We start from the raw sequence: 15,757 nt of genomic DNA, 5'->3' as shown, positions 1-15,757 counted from the left end.
TGAGGTGAGACAGAGGAATGGGCTCCCTGAGCCTTGTCTGACGGCATTATCACGGCCATTGGTAACAGTGGAGGGGACTATGTAAACAGCTTTCTCTCCCAGATGCCGATAAATCCAGAGCCATTACCGGCGGGAGCGAAGCGTCGCTTTGCATGCTAACGGCAACTTTCTATAGAGAAGCCCACGCGAGCACACACGCGCGCACACACACACACACACACACACACACACACACACACACGCACGCACGCACGCACGCACGCACGCATCTACACGTGCACAAACACACGCACTCTGCATTGTGTGACAGAACAAACAAAGTAGTGCTATCTGCTTCTGTTGCTAGGATACCAGTTCTTCTGGCTCCTAAGTAAATCAGGGCGACTGGTGGCAGAGACGGTGGTGAAAAATTAACACAAGCCGGGGGTAACAAAGTAAAAGTAACCTGTAACTTAATTAAAAAAAAAGAGGAAAGCACTTTCATTCAGCTGGTTTCAGGTTTAAAAAAAAAAAAAAAAAAAGAATACATTTGCGGTTTTTCAAGTCAGGTGACGATGTGAACATTGAAGCAGGTTTTAAGACATCAGCAAGCGGAGTGAGAAATACCTTCCTTCATGGAAACATTGTACAGGTAAACAGAGAGGACATGTTGTACTACAAAGAGTGGGTTTAGTCCCCAGTACTTTGATTGGAAGTGCATTAGAAGATCTCTTAATGGCCCAAAGGACAGTGCTGGAAGTAGCAATATCAAATACTCCATTACAAGTAAAAGACCTGCATTCAAAATGTATAGGTATACAAGTATCAAAAGTATGTATAATGAGTATAATGTCAGCTTATCATGTATGTATTATTATGTAAGCAGTAGTGGTTTAACGATGCAGTTGGTCAAAATGGAGCCAGTTGTAACTTCTCCATGTACTTAAATCTGTGACACTGGAAATATTCAAGTACCACAAATTATAATTTATTTATTTTTTTTTTTTTTAAGTACAGTACTTGACTAAAAACTTAGTACTTTCCACCACTGGAAAATAAGGAGTGATTACAGCCAGCAGACCAAGTTTCAATGTTTAATAGAGCTGCAACGATTCATCGATTAGCTGTCAACCGTTTCCATAATCGATTAATCTGTTTGATTATAGACAATTTATAAAAGGCAACATTTGCAGATTCCAGCTTCTTATATGTTAATATTTACTGGTTTCATTACTCTTTGAGTTGTGGACAAAACGGTGCATTTGAGGACGTTCTCTCGGGCTTTGGGAAACACTAAATCGACATTTTTCATCATTTTCTGACATTCTATAAACCAAAAAACGAACCGTTCAGTGGAGAAAAAAATAAATCAACAGATTCATCAACAATGAGAATAATCGTTAGTCGAGTCCTAATGTTCAAAACTGTGAATGCTCTTGTAATGGAGAGGTGGTGGTTGTGTTTTACTCGACTTGTAAAGTACAACAATGCAAACTGCAGTGAGGAAACACACTCCGCCTCCGTCACCGTGTCCGCTGTGGCCCGCGCGCCTTCTCTCCTCACACCTCCATAGTCGTGCCGTTATTGAGCAATTATGGCCATTGATTTTAATTCTCTTCTCAGCACACCTCTGTATGACAGCTGGCCTTTGTAAGTGGCCTCCCTGGACTCCTAACCGCTGCCCTTTGTGGCCACGCTATTTGCTCCAAGATGTGGCCAATTTCACACGCTACTCATGCCCCGTCGCCTCAAGGTGTACAGTACAGCTCTATGAAAGCTAGCAGTACTGCTCATCCTGTGTGTGTGTGTGTTCTTATACATAATCCACACTGCATTTAAAAAAAAAAAAAAAAAAAAAAAAAAAAAGTCCTTTTTGCCACAAAATCCCCAGTTTTTTTTTTTTTATTGCTGACATTTCCACTTATCCCCAAAATTTCAACCCACCGACGTCTCATCACATCAAACGACAACAAGACATAAATTATTCAGAGCAGCTTCACCTTCAGCTGTTCCCAGGATCCTTTTCAGTTTTCAATCAAAAACGCCACACTGACTTGATACGTTTGACAGTCAAAAGGCTAAAATTCTGCCACGCTGCTTTCATAAGCAGCTTTTTTTTTTGTTTCTTTCTAGCATTATCTTTAGAAACTGTGAGCCGAGTCAAAACACATCACATGCGAACATGGTTTGTGTTGAAGCCGGTAGCCACAAGCTTGCTTCGTCACTCGTGTTACGCAAACGGTAATTAGACTTCCTTCTCTGTTGTTCTCTTCGTACACGTTCCTCCTACATCACTGCGCACAGATGCATTTCAGCACAAAGTGCGACACATTGAACCGAACCTCCGGCAGTTCCTATGAGTGAGCTACTCAGCGAGAACAAAAACAGCAAGAGTACTCACTGCAATTGACAGACTGAGACTCAAGCCATTAGCACAAAAGCAGCGTGAAACAGCTTGATGCCATTACTATAAAGTGGAGGAGTTTTAACAAAGCAAGCAAGACCAAAATACTGCTTTCTTTCATTGTGTGGACGTTAAACTTTCCTCATGATCAAGACAGGTCAGTACTGTGTTAATTTAAGTTCTTTGTATAAGCATAATGGTCACACATAATGACTGAAGTTATTTAGCAGAAATGATCTGAATGGATGGATGTGAGAAAGGACTGAAGTGAGAAGAAGAGAGTTGCATAACCGCAATCCACCTGATACGCAGCAGCAGGCACAAGCATGTCAGCTATGCAGCAGATCATTATTGCCTTACATCATTATTTATTTTTTTAAATTCAAAAAGGAATTCAGGCACAGTCTTTTTCTTTTTTTCCTGTGAAATGATACGCAGCCTTGATAGGCATCAGATAACCACCAGTACATAAAGAACATGGTTCCGCAGTAACTCAGTAATTCAGATGCAATTATGATAGGAAGAGTAGAAAAGCAAGCCGTCACACACGATACGTCGAGTGGAACATTTCTACAAAGCTGAGCTGTAAGTGTGTGCAGAAAACATACACATGGATGCTGTGTTTCCCCATGCATAGGGCTGGGTGATATGGCTGAAATCAATACCAATGTTAATACAAATCTCACTGATATGTGTGAGGAGAAGAGCTCAACGTGTATCAAAAGACAATACCCATCCCGGTCATAGCCTGTTCATCCTGCTGCCGTCTGGTAAGAGATACAGAAGGATCAGCTATCTAAGCAGCAGACTTCAGAGCAGCTTCTTCCCTCAGGCAATCATATCAATTTGTTCTTGTTTTTCTTATGTAGCAAAATGGAGCTAAATGCATTAAATGCAAACACTGGGTTATACAATGACAATAAATTAAACCTTGATTAATGCACCCCTAACATATAAGTATAATACTCAAAAATAAAGATCCAATACAGGATGTATAACACTGACTCTTTGTCTCCAATACCTTTTTGACTTTTATTCTGAAATTCTGAGTACAGGACTTTTACTTAAAGTGAATTTCCACACTAAATTACTTTCACAGCTTCATATTGCACAACCCTACCATGAGCTTAGCATTATAGACAGGATATGGTGACATGGTGAATATGAGCAAGACAACAGTCATGTTTTAAGTTACATCCATACAGCCGGAAGTCTGCATAGTGACTCAGTTTAGGGTATTATTCAGGCCTCAACACGCACACAATACACGATGAGTGTAACAACACGCACACATCAGTACTTAACTGTATTTCACCACATTGTGGATCCAAACAGCATGAACGCGTCATCATCCACTCAACCACATCAAGAAATGTAATCACAACTCAAATCAAACAAGCGCAGTCAACAGCTGGCAAAACCAACAACGCGCAGGCCCCTTTGCGCCAAAACTCTTCACAGACAGCGTGGCGCGCCATACTGACGAACAAAGTAGCTCAACGCTTACCTGTATCAGGTGAAGCTGTGGTGGCCTCAGGTGGATCTCTGGTGGGCCCGGTAAGAGCCGGTGCGGTCCTCAAGGTCCCAGAGAAAAAGACAGGAAAACTCCACACTGGTGTTGAAAGTGCGCAGTTTGAGTTTAACAGCTAAAGTGAATGTGGTTATCCGCAGCAACTGCAGCAGCGATGAATGCACTCGTGATTATTTCCTCCATAAAGTCCTGCAGAGGCAACATGAAGGGACGGGTTGGCAGGTGCCAGGTGAGCTTGATTAGTACTGGATTGAAAAAGGTGGGCGGGGCCTCGGTAATTTAAATACTCAGCCAATGACACCACAGCAGTGCCGTGTTCACTGCGTGCGGCGCTCCTGATACGCAGGTGTCTCCTGCCTGATGTCCGGACGCAGAGCGACAGTAACGGTGATGAGCTCAGATCGTGTCAAAGTAGTTTTCTACAGTTTCTAGTTATCTTTTGGACAATGCATGATCATGTGGAGAAGCAGTCGTTGGAAAAGAAGATGCTAGATGTCAGGCTCCCTTCAACAATGCTCATTAAATATGTATGAAAAGAAAATCATGCAGGTAAAGACATATCTGAGACTTAAAATAGTGCAAGTAAAAATATAGAAATCTCAGTAATTGGATTATAATGACTTTGATTTTGCAGCTGGTAAAAAATAGAACTACTTAATATACTTCATCTGCAGGGTAGCTTGTGAATTTCACCTCGGAGATCAATAAGAGTTTTATCATAATCTATATATGATATTTAAAAAAATATCATATTTGTAGAATTAATATCAACATGCAAAGTAACTAAAGTCATGTAATACATGTAATGGAGTAAAAAAGTATAACATTGGCTTCTAAAATGTACTAAAGTAGAAGTATAAAGCATCAGAAAATGGAAATATTCAAGTAAGCTACAAGTAATTCAAAATTGTACTTAAAGTACATGAGTAAATGTACTTAGTTACTTTCCTTCACTGATTAACTGATACAAAAAAACAAGGAAAATAATACCATGATCTAACTGTTGAGTAGCAACAACACAATGTTTAAACTATGAAACTATCAAGATAAATGTGGATAGGCCAATTTACAACCCTGCCTTGAATGCAACACTTTCATGACTTTTCATGATAAGCCACAACACATTTTCAGACTAATTGTCATTTTGATATGTCCTTAGATGACCCTTATCTCTCCTTAGATGACCTCGTGACATCATTAGCTGAGATGCTGGTAGAGGGACGACACAAACGGCTAATTATTTTTAATTTGGCCCACGTTTTTCAGTCCCTTCACTGGCTGCTCTGCAGATATCATAACTGGTATTTCCCCCCCATCACACACACCTCCATAGAGGCCTGTGTCTTTACAGCAGATTAGTCCTCCCAGTGTAACCTCAATTTTTGAATTTCTGTGTTTACTGTTGTTGTTATATTTCGTATATTTTTGCAAATATCCATCAGTGGAGAGCCGGAGACAGAAATACAAGGAAGCCTATCAGAAACAGAGACCATTTGTCATCACGTGAGGTTTCACCGAAGATCACCAGATGACGCCTGAGCCAGATCTATTTCCTCCTTAGAAATACAGGTACTAACCATAAACACCTGTGCTCTCAATTCCCGTACTAGCATACTATTTAGTATGCCCTAATACGCAGTATGTCAGTCACACAGTATGCCATAAACACCAGGATGTTCTACTCCTGCCAGGATACGTTTCTGCCTATTCTGACCCACAATCCTTAGCGCGGCACATATATGAGCAAGAGGAGCAAAGTTCAAGGTGCCATGTTATGAGGAAGTCCCAGTTGAATACATAGTTCATGCAACAGCATGTACTTTGTAAAGGCAGCTGCATGTACTAAAAGTTTTTTTTTGTTTTTTTTTAAAAAAGCAATTTGGAAGGCAGCTCATGTTTTTGTTTCAGACAGATGGTGTTTTATGGAATATTTCACTCCAAAAATCTGCAGTTGCATCACACAACAATGAACAAATACACCGTAGAGAAGAAAAGACTACACACAGGTGAGTTGATATTGATTATAAGGGTAGACGGGTATATCGGCTTTGGGTACAACTTCCTGAAGTTTGTGTTTGCCAGCGCAGCACTGAGCAGAAGGTGTTATCTTTACAGTGTTATCCAACACATGTGGCTTTTATCTTCACATTAAATGAAACAAACGCAGTAAATAAATCACATAGCGGTCTGTATTCAGTTCGCTCACCATGGCGCCATATTAGATTTTTAAAGGGAGCCACCTTCAAGTGTGTGTGATGACTCCTCCATGCTGCTATTTTCACTGTTTTTCAGACGGTAGCTATACTGTGTTGTGGCTGCTGTTGGCCGAGCCTCTCGTGAGAGTAATAAAAAGCATGCATAATCATACAGTGTTGATGTTTTCCACATTTTTTTTTTTCTCCACACAGATGGGTTTCTTACAGCCTCCTGAACATCTGACTCTTGAGTTCAAACATCTGGTCTGGCTTCAACCTGACAGGTCAGCTCAAGTTTGCAGGTATTTACAGGGTAAATTAAAACACCTACACACACTTTTACAAGAGCCATATATCTCCCTCATATACTGAGTTTCCTTTTGAGTGGACTAGAGTTTCTTTCAGCGTCCTCCCCAACATTTATTTACTGTAAAGCCACTGTCAGTTTCAGTTTGATTATTACAATTCATGGCAAAATATTTCCAATATTAAGGTGTTATTCTATTTGAAGTTATTTTTGTTGTGCGTACAAACCTTCATCCTGATACTTTTAATTACGACAGCACGTTCTCACGGGTCAAAGATTTGTATTTTAATGAACACATCACAAGCTGGATATGAAAATGCTCTCACTGCTTTCAGTACCACCAAATGCCCAGATGCAAGACCTGCTATTTGAATCTCCTTTTCTTTGTGATTGGGGAGACTTTTCAAATGCACTCAAGTGGATTTTCCGAAATACTTTTTTCCACTCCAAACAGCCGCTAATCCTTCTTTTCATACGCTTGAAAAAACTTACTTTTGAATAGAAAAAGCTGGCTGATTCAGACCTCTTAGTAAACCTTGGTCTGACTTTGAGAAGAGACGGGAAGCATAAACACCAGCAAAAAAAAATGAGAAAAGATGAAAAAACTGAATTTGAAAAGGCGCACACACAAGCAACATTCACAAACAAACACATCCAGCTCCTTCTTTTTTTTTGGTGTAGATAGGTTTAAGGGCTGATTGCATTGGAGTAAAAAAAAATAATATTTCAGCTGCAGCTGTGTCAGAAGTTTCTCCAATAATCTCCTGAGTTGGGCTTCTTTGAGGGGGAAACTAAATATCTGTGTCTGAGACCTGTCACACAGCGGCGCATCACAGGATGATCAAAACCCCCTTCGGCAAGCTTTCTTGTTGTCTGAGAGATGGGGCTCTTTAGAGAAACGAGGGATGGAGGGGGGGAGGGGGGGAGGGGGGGGGGAGGCTGGCGGCGGCCGTGGAGGGAGGGCTCGGAGGAAGAGGAGTAAAGAGAGTTGGGAGCAGGGTTAATCCCACACTGTCATTATCCTCACTTCTTAGCCACAGTCTGCGAGCTTCCCCCGTAATGAAGGCCATTTCCAAGGATTTGCACCTGGCACGGACGGCAAATTCTGCAGTAATTACCGATAGAGAGAGATTCCTCTTACCTTTTAGCCTTTACTGCGGGGTTATAAATAGTAATCCCTCGTCGTTCAGCAGAACTGTAAACCCGCAGAAAAATGCAGCATCTTCAGCACTTCAGCTCCTGACAGAAAATGATGTTTACTGTTACAGAGCAACCACCTACTCTCCGCCTTTGTGCATAAATGTCAACAAACAGCAGATATATTTGTTTCAGCCCATTTTATGATCTATGTGTTTAACGGTTAATGATTTGCCTGAGGAGATGAAATAATAAATGCAGACACGGTGTTATCCAATAAATCACTCAGGCAAAATATCTTTGCATGAAAGCTGTGGTTATGTTTATTTAAAATGCCTGTCAATGATCTCAAACTGAATCTGCAGTTAATTAGATCATATTTATGTTTACCATGTCAAAAACTTCTGTTCTCTGGGGAAAAAGGTGTAAAAAAAAAAGAGTTCACTGCACTTCAGCTGTTCCCTGCAGTCGCCCGCATGCGTCCATATGGGAACCCAGATGAATCATTACGCAACACTCCCGGTTCACCACTGTTGCTTTCCCATGACTCCACGTCACTGTGCATGACCGGGCACGACGATCGGGAGCCAAACCTCCTCCCCCTCTCTCGCTTCATCTGACACATCGTGACACACGGACAGCAGTGAAACGAAGTCATTGAACGTCACACAGCACAGTGGGAATCGGTTGCGCTCACTTTTCTTTTTGTTTTGTCATAGTTGCGTCAGTTGAGGCAGTTAGTGAGCGTGTTCTTCCGTTTGCGTGCAACTAGTTTGGCAGCTTTCTGGAAAAAGGCAATGTGATCTTAATGACTTTAAACTGTTGACCAGCTGATTTATTCCTTCTGTAACTCTTATTCCTGTCAACTCCTCCCAACCAGCCAGACACTCAGACTGCTGCTTCACATCTGGAGATCGGTCTGTCTCTTTCTGTGTGGCCACAGTGGCCACTATCAGGCCCCTGGGCAACAAGGATTATGATTGTATGCAACAACAAAAATGCATTTTTTTGAAGTTTAAGTAAACAACTTAGTATTTTGAAGATGTGTGCAAGTTGAACACAATCCAGAAATGATGTTGCAGTACTGATAATTGTATTTATATTTTGTATTTAATCTGTCACTGCTGTCTTGTATGAATGGTGATAAACGAGATGATACATCTCAAGGGGGTTTTTATCATGAACTTTTCCTTTCACTTTATGATCGTCAGCCTTCTTCCAGCACTGGTGCTGGTCTCAGGATTGCAAATTGGTTGTGTATGAACATGAATTACTAGGACACAGAGAGGCTGGGTGGCACAGGTGTTCCTGAGCGAGAAACAAAGTCCCGAGCAGCTGCAGGGTCACGAGGTTAGTCGTTTCTTAAAACGGAAGAATTAAAAGACACAAAGTTTTCTGATCACAAACAGAATAAAAAGGGATCTTTGATCTCAATGGGACGTTGTTGGGGAAAAATAACTTTTAGAATGATCAGTTCTTATTGTTTAAACATACACGGCTCCGTGAAGTCTGTGGCTCCTGTGTGAACTCTCTTCACACTTGTTATCTCAGATGCTCCTCGTTTAGCAGTCGCTGTGACCTTCTGTGAGGGCCGATTGTATATCTTACTAAACGTCAAGATGACGTTTGCTTGTGCGGAAGGGGAGAAGAATGTAGCTTTATGCAAATGATTCTGTGTCAGCGCACTTGTGTGTGATCCTGAAGTATAAATATCAGAGACTCAGAGACAGACCTCTGAGCAGCCTTGATGCATGACTTGTATGCGTTTCAACTCTGTCTCCTTGTTGCAGGAATAAATGTCCTGTGATAATGACTTTTACATCGGCTTCGAGTGAATTTCTCTAACAGACGTATAAATAAAGGCTAATTAAATAAAGACTGTAGAACAAACACTTTCTGTTTAAACATGTTCCTGTCACAGTTGAAAACATATTAAATAAATCTATTTGAGAAACATTCCACAACAAAGACATTTAAATTGCAGATGTTTGTTTCTGTAGCTTTCTCTGTTTCGACCTGACAGCTATACGTGTCATCAGATCATCTTGCGTTGTTATTATTTGTGTCATTTGCCATCATCTTGTATAACCACCATGCACAATTGCAGTAATGATCCATACGGTGAACCCACTCAATCAAAGTACAGCGGTTTGGTTAAACAGCTGAAGCTATAGTGTGACCTGCCGTGTGACACCGGTGGGCGTGCTGTGGGCGATGATTCACAGCGCGTATAATTAAACTGCGGAAACAGGCAATAGAAAATAACAGCCATTGAGTGGAGAAATAACTGTTGTTCCTCCTCAGGTGTTTAGCATGACAAACAAGCATAATGTGTTGAATATTCATGAACAAAATAAAATAACCTAATGAGCATCGCGAGAAATTCAAATTTCCAACTCAAGAATATTAATTTGGAGAAAAGCAGCCGAACAATAATACCGTTTGTAGCCTGAAGGTGTAGCTACGCGTTGAATAGAAAACTAATAATAACAAAGTAGATGGAAAACCAGAATATGAAGTGGAAAAGCAGCCTAATGATACGCCAGTAACGCCTGCAGGATTGTCAACGCTTTACCTTTGAGTCCATTAAAAAAAAGTGATCCTTTCCTAAATGGAAATATTTGAAGTCCTCCATGCATGCGTGGCTCTGTTTCTGTGTAATTATGTGTTAGACAGCAATACATTTAGCCCAAATATGATCACAGCTCGGTTTTAATTGGAGGAAGTTTTGGTTATGAATAAGAGATTAACAGTTGTTTAGAGTATCCTCTGCAACACAAGCGAGTAATGGCATTAGACATCTGATTGTGTGAGTCGGTAAAACGTGCATTAAACACACATTTTCAGGTCTTACAGTATTTTCACAAGACAGATTAGTATCAGAGCGACGACACACACACACACACACACACACACACACACACACACACACACAGCAGGCATATCGTTTATGTACCCATAACAATCTGCGTACCCATTTCGAACCTGGTAAGCCTGCCAGAGCAAGATAAAACCTGATTTTAATGCCATACACAGTTTGACACAAGTGTGCTGATCACTGCAAGATTTGTCTGTTTGGGTCACACACCTTAATGTGTCTGCAAAGTCACAAACCCTTTTTACAAGTGTTAAATGAGAAGGAGTTCTTTATCACTTTAAAGATGAAACATGCCGTAGATGTGACCCCCATTAAAGCACGGAGAAGCTATTTTTGTTTTCCCCGTCGTGTTTAGAGCTGAGGGTGAGGGAAGTCGCTGAGGTGGCGCTGAGGGTATTTACGGTCTGTGAATATATGTACTATTGTCATGTTAATGCAGTCGGACGCTTTCCGATGATCCTCAAAGCGGGGTTACATTGTATGAGCCGGCTCCACGACTCCGCAGAATTTACATTTCTCCAGGAGAGACGACGGCAGAATGTGAGGATTACTGAACCGCATCTAAAAATCAATGTGGGGGTGAAAACTCTCGGCCGTATCAGCATTTATACTCCGTGAGGAGAATAAGTAAGGAACACCCGTTTTGCATCACTCTCTAAAGGAAAGGATGCATTTTAAGAAGTGGGGGTCGACCTTTTGCTGTGGCACCAAACCTCCTGCTTCTTGTACGCCGTTGAGCGTTGCTTTAATGTGAGTACTGGCCTTCACTTAAATTACCTACACAGCAGAATGTTTTTTTCGCCAACATGGGTAAAATCAGATCGACGTCCAAATTCTGTTGGGAAACCCTTAAGCCTTTCAGGGCTTTAAGCTTAATGTCAGCATGGGAAAGCAGACTATACTCGACTCTGCAGCCGACAATTTCGTATTCACGTGAACACATGATGAAGACGAGCACACGTTGGGCGTCACAAGCAGCTCACCACAAACTGGTATCTGACTTTAGTGATGTTGCACTTACTCATGGACTCTGTGAAGTCCCTCAAACGTTCTCACGCTGACTGCACACAGAAGATGTGACTCAGAGGGCCAAACACGACTTTGTATTCGACATCAGTGAATCTGCATGTTGGGATTGGATATTTGCGGTGCTTGCTGTTGCTGGAAAGCATTTGAGCATCTCCACTTTGTAAAATGTAAAGAATGCAGCTCCAACAGGTGGTGAGATTGTGGAAGTTGGACTCTGCCACTAACCCACAGATGCACTTGTGCTGTGGACAAAGGAGGAGAAGAATGCAAGGGATGAATAACTGGTCTGTCTCTTTCATTGATTTCCCCTGAAAGCAGAGCGGTGGGAGGACTCCTGGAGGCTCCGCTGAAAAGCCTTTTTCAACCCAAATCCTGAGAAGGCGCAGGCTCTCTATGGGCTACAAATGTGTACAAAGAGCAAGTCAGACTGCTTGATTTGAATATTTTGGCCTTCTTGGTTAAATAGTCTCCAATCTGAGCTACAGTCACAAAAAGATCTCCCTGCAAGATTAGAGCATTTCTTTTCTCTGCCGCTCTATAACGCATAATCACACCACGGTGTTGTTCTTTTCTCCACTTTCTTTGGTCACAATTCTACATCACACACCGCCTCCTCCCCTCACGTCACCCCATACCAGCAGCGTTATCGCCCCTCAAATACCATAACATTACAACGACGTGAGTCACAGGAGGGTGGGTGGGGGAGTGGCCCTGCAGACGTAAAGTGGGCGTAGGCTTCAGCGTCTGACAGCCAAGAATATACCGTGAGGACCCAGTCTGGCTCGGACGCACAAGCACAAGAGGAGGCAACTCCGGTGAAGTTGGTGCCGCGCCGCGTCGGGAGGCGAGTTGTGTGCGCTCGGAAAGAGACCGGAGGGACGGCGCAGAGAGCTGGATCCCTTCCTTCCTTCCTTCCTTCCTTCCTTCCTTCCTTCCTCCACCCTCCCGCTGTGTCGGAGGTATCGGAATGAAATCGGTGTCGAGTCGAGAGGCTTTTAGTTAAAAAAAACAAGGTAAGAGATCAGCGGCACTTAGGTGGATGTCTCGGTTCAATGCGAGAGCGAGATAAAACCAAGACTGACATATTGAACATAATGCTGAACTAAAACATGACAGTAGCAGAAAAAAACATGCGCGCACATATGGTACCTATAGTTTCTGTCGTCCGTTTTTATTGTGCAATAATCACCACACCTGCGCCTTTCCTATAGCCCGTAAACATCTCCGAGCTCCGATCCAGTCTTGAACACGTATTGACTAAAGTAAATATTTACGTTATTGCATCACGGTTTTTTTTAAATGCATTATTGTAAAGCAGTAGTTCAGAGACTCAACCCAGATAAACTCAGTTTCTGTACATTTTTTATTTAATACAAGCTACACCGTTTTTCAAGGTGATCTGTGTTTTTTATGCTATAAAATGCTCTGGGTGTATTGTATTGTTGTAGGTAAATAAATGACACTGAAACATGTTTGTTTTTAAGGACGTGGAATAAAGATTATTACTGTCCTGAAGACATTTTTTTTCTTGTTTTAAAACGTTCATTTTTCATTGTTTCTGCCTTGCAGATATTGCTGGGTGGAGTTTAAAGTTGAATCACCTCAATAGATTTGTTATCATGCAAATGTTGCTCCCTTTGAGTCATAAGGATGTTTATGATCAGAGGTTGTTTATATGTGTGGGATGGATTGTGTATTTTCCAGAAGTGTTTTGTCCCGCTGCCAGATGTTCAGGTATATCCTAATCACAGCTGTTTTCCTCCCTTGCAGTTACTGCTGCTGGCAGAGAAGAGGCAAATTTTTTTTTTGCTTTTCAATTGGACCATTGTGCTCAGGCAGCTGCTCTTTCAATGTGGGATACAGTTTTGGTGCTTTCGCCAGGCTGAAATCCTCCAGGGTCAGGACCTCCCTCATGGCAGCCGTACTCCTCGGGCTGCTGCTCTTTGCAATGCAGTCTCCCCCCGTCCCCTCCAGGCCCGTGGCCGACGAGGGGCCACCTCCACCTCCCACCTTGTCGCCCACCGACAACGCCACCAGCCACCCAAACGGCACCCTCCAGCAGCTTCCTCAGATCCTAATTATTGGCGTGAGGAAAGGGGGGACGCGGGCGCTGATAGAGATGCTCAGTCTGCACAGCGCGGTGGCGGCGGCTCAGAACGAGGTGCACTTCTTCGACTGGGAGAGCCACTTCCAGAAGGGCTTGCCTTGGTACCTCAGCCAGATGCCCTACGCCTTCCCCGACCAGCTGACCGTCGAGAAGACGCCGGCCTACTTCACCTCCAGCAAAGTCCCCAAGCGCATCCATCAGGTGAACCCTGACATCAAGCTGCTGCTCATCCTCAGAGACCCCACGGAGCGGGTGCTGTCGGACTACACCCAGGTCTTTTACAACCGCCTCCAGAAGCACAAGCGCTACCAGCCCATCGAGTCCGTTCTGGTGAAGGACGGCGAGATCAACCTGGGATACAAGGCTCTCAATCGCAGCCTGTACTATGTTCACATGCAGAACTGGCTGACGTACTTCCCACTGGAGAGCATCCACGTGGTGGATGGGGACGAGTTGATCAGGGACCCGTTCCCCGAGATGAAGAAGGTGGAGAGGTTCTTGAAGCTGGAACCGCAGATAAACGCTTCAAATTTTTACTTCAACAAAACAAAAGGATTCTACTGTTTGAGGGACCACGGGCGAGAGCGGTGTTTACATGACTCGAAGGGCAGGGCTCACCCTCACGTGGCGCCCGCCATCCTGCAGAAACTCTACCAGTTCTTTCAGGAACCCAACAAGAAGTTCTTCGAGCTGGTGGGCCAAACATTCAACTGGAAGTGAACGTCGGAGTCTCGGTAGTTTTGGCGTAGAGCGGCTCGGGGGGGGGGGGGGGGGGGGGGGGATAATCTGTTTTCCTCACTAACGACGTAGATGAAGAGGTAAAGCTAATGTACATGTCTATTTTTGTACTCGTGCGTTTGTTACAGGAGTACGATCGAGCCAAATATCAGGGTGGACTGCAGTTCATGACACGCTCTGTTGGTGCATGGTTTTTATTTTTTATTTTCATTGTTGAACATTTTCTCTGTGTACTGTTGTAAACACTCACTGCTGTTCAAAGACGTACGCTGACATTCGGACTCTGGACTGTGCCAGTTAATGTGTTGCATAAAGATAAGTACCAGGCAGTTTAATATTGTCATACCCTCACGTTTCGCTTCATATACTATGACATTATTAACGTCTAACTGCATTAAGCGCTCTGAAGGACCTTTTTACCTGCTGCTATGATTTTTCTCAGTCACTTTCAGGCACGTTTTTTTTGTTTTTTTTGTTAATCAAATGTTTCTCTGTGTAAGACTAAGATATGAAAAAAAAAAGAAAAAAGCTCAGCGCACATCATATATTTGCCGATCATTGCGGTGTACTGTAAATAGTTTTTTCAAGTGAAGAATTAATACCATAATAAAGATGTATTTTATTTTTAGAATGTCTGATGTTTTTTTTTTGTTTTTTTCTTTCTTCTTCTTTGTTTATCTATTTTTATTCATCCATTATGTATCCGTCTGCTGTTGCGGTTTGTCTTCAGATCTTAACAAGCAAAGAGGACGACTTGAGTCATGATTTCCGCTCGGTTAACTGACACGAGCGTGTGTCTGAGTGCAGACTGCACCCGTCTCTGTGGATTACTGGATCACACTGTTTTCTGAATGCATTTACATTTATCGACGAGTTGTTTTGAACACACTTGCCTTCACGTGAATCAAACTCTCTTGAATTTCCTGTTTGCTCTCCCCTCCGTCGGCTCGTGTCGACCACAGCGTTCTGCTCGAAACAAATAGTTGTGCTGCCGGCTTAACTCTCGCTCCTCCAACCGCTAATACGAAGCTTTAACTGTCAGGGTGTTGTACACATACTTAGAGTAACTTTTACTATGATAAATTAGGATGAGAGAATCGAGAGTGGGCAGATAGGTAAAGTCAGATTCAAGCACAACCGTGAGAAATCAAAAGATGAAGTTGTTTATGCCCCAGGGCGCAGTCTTCTTACTCAGTTCTTTCTTCTTTCTTTTTTTTTTTAAAGAGGCAAGGGATTATTTATTCAAATCTTATTGCTACTTTGAAAACATCAGCAGCACCGTCTCAAAGACATTAAGCTCCAAAAAGTACAGTAGCTGTTTCGTATTTGAATGTGGCCTAGATTAACTCGGGAGGGGCTTACTGGGACTCTGCAGACAGGATGTTAACCTCGTTGACCCTTAAATAAATACAGACCAAAGCGATATTTCTTTCATTCCGTCGCTCTTCTTCT

General features: G+C 42.6%; 1 protein-coding gene across 3 annotated transcripts; it reads left to right on the top strand.

The window, feature by feature from the left end:
- Positions 1-5,716: 5,716 nt before the first annotated feature.
- On the top strand, positions 5,717-14,316 carry hs3st1 (heparan sulfate (glucosamine) 3-O-sulfotransferase 1). Of its 3 annotated transcripts, none has more exons than XM_068715168.1 (4): positions 5,717-5,920; positions 6,323-6,411; positions 12,099-12,473; positions 13,231-14,316. In XM_068715168.1, exon 4 carries the CDS (start codon positions 13,373-13,375, stop codon positions 14,285-14,287), a length of 915 nt encoding a protein of 304 aa, XP_068571269.1. In that variant the 5' UTR covers positions 5,717-5,920; positions 6,323-6,411; positions 12,099-12,473; positions 13,231-13,372; the 3' UTR covers positions 14,288-14,316. The 3 variants fall into 3 exon arrangements, with proteins under 3 accessions (XP_068571269.1, XP_068571270.1, XP_068571268.1); XM_068715169.1 differs by having other exon boundaries at positions 11,779-12,473; XM_068715167.1 differs by lacking the exon at positions 12,099-12,473 and having other exon boundaries at positions 6,323-6,393.
- The last annotated feature ends 1,441 nt before the right edge of the window (positions 14,317-15,757 follow it).

Source organism: Cebidichthys violaceus, unplaced genomic scaffold (genome assembly GCF_023349555.1).
Source record: "Cebidichthys violaceus isolate CVI_PGR_0920_01 unplaced genomic scaffold, fCebVio1.0.p SCAF_2, whole genome shotgun sequence".
In the NCBI taxonomy this organism is placed as follows: domain Eukaryota; kingdom Metazoa; phylum Chordata; class Actinopteri; order Perciformes; family Stichaeidae; genus Cebidichthys; species Cebidichthys violaceus.
Note: the sequence above shows the minus strand (reverse complement) of the source record. Positions and strands in the feature narration are given on the sequence as shown.

Coding starts and splice junctions, on each gene's coding strand:
- hs3st1 (XM_068715167.1), top strand. CDS start 6,323: ATGGGTTTCTTACAGCCTCCTGAACATCTGACTCTTGAGTTCAAACAT. Junction 6,394..13,230: donor GTCTGGCTTCAACCTGACAG/GTCAGCTCAAGT, acceptor CCTCCCTTGCAG/TTACTGCTGCTGGCAGAGAA.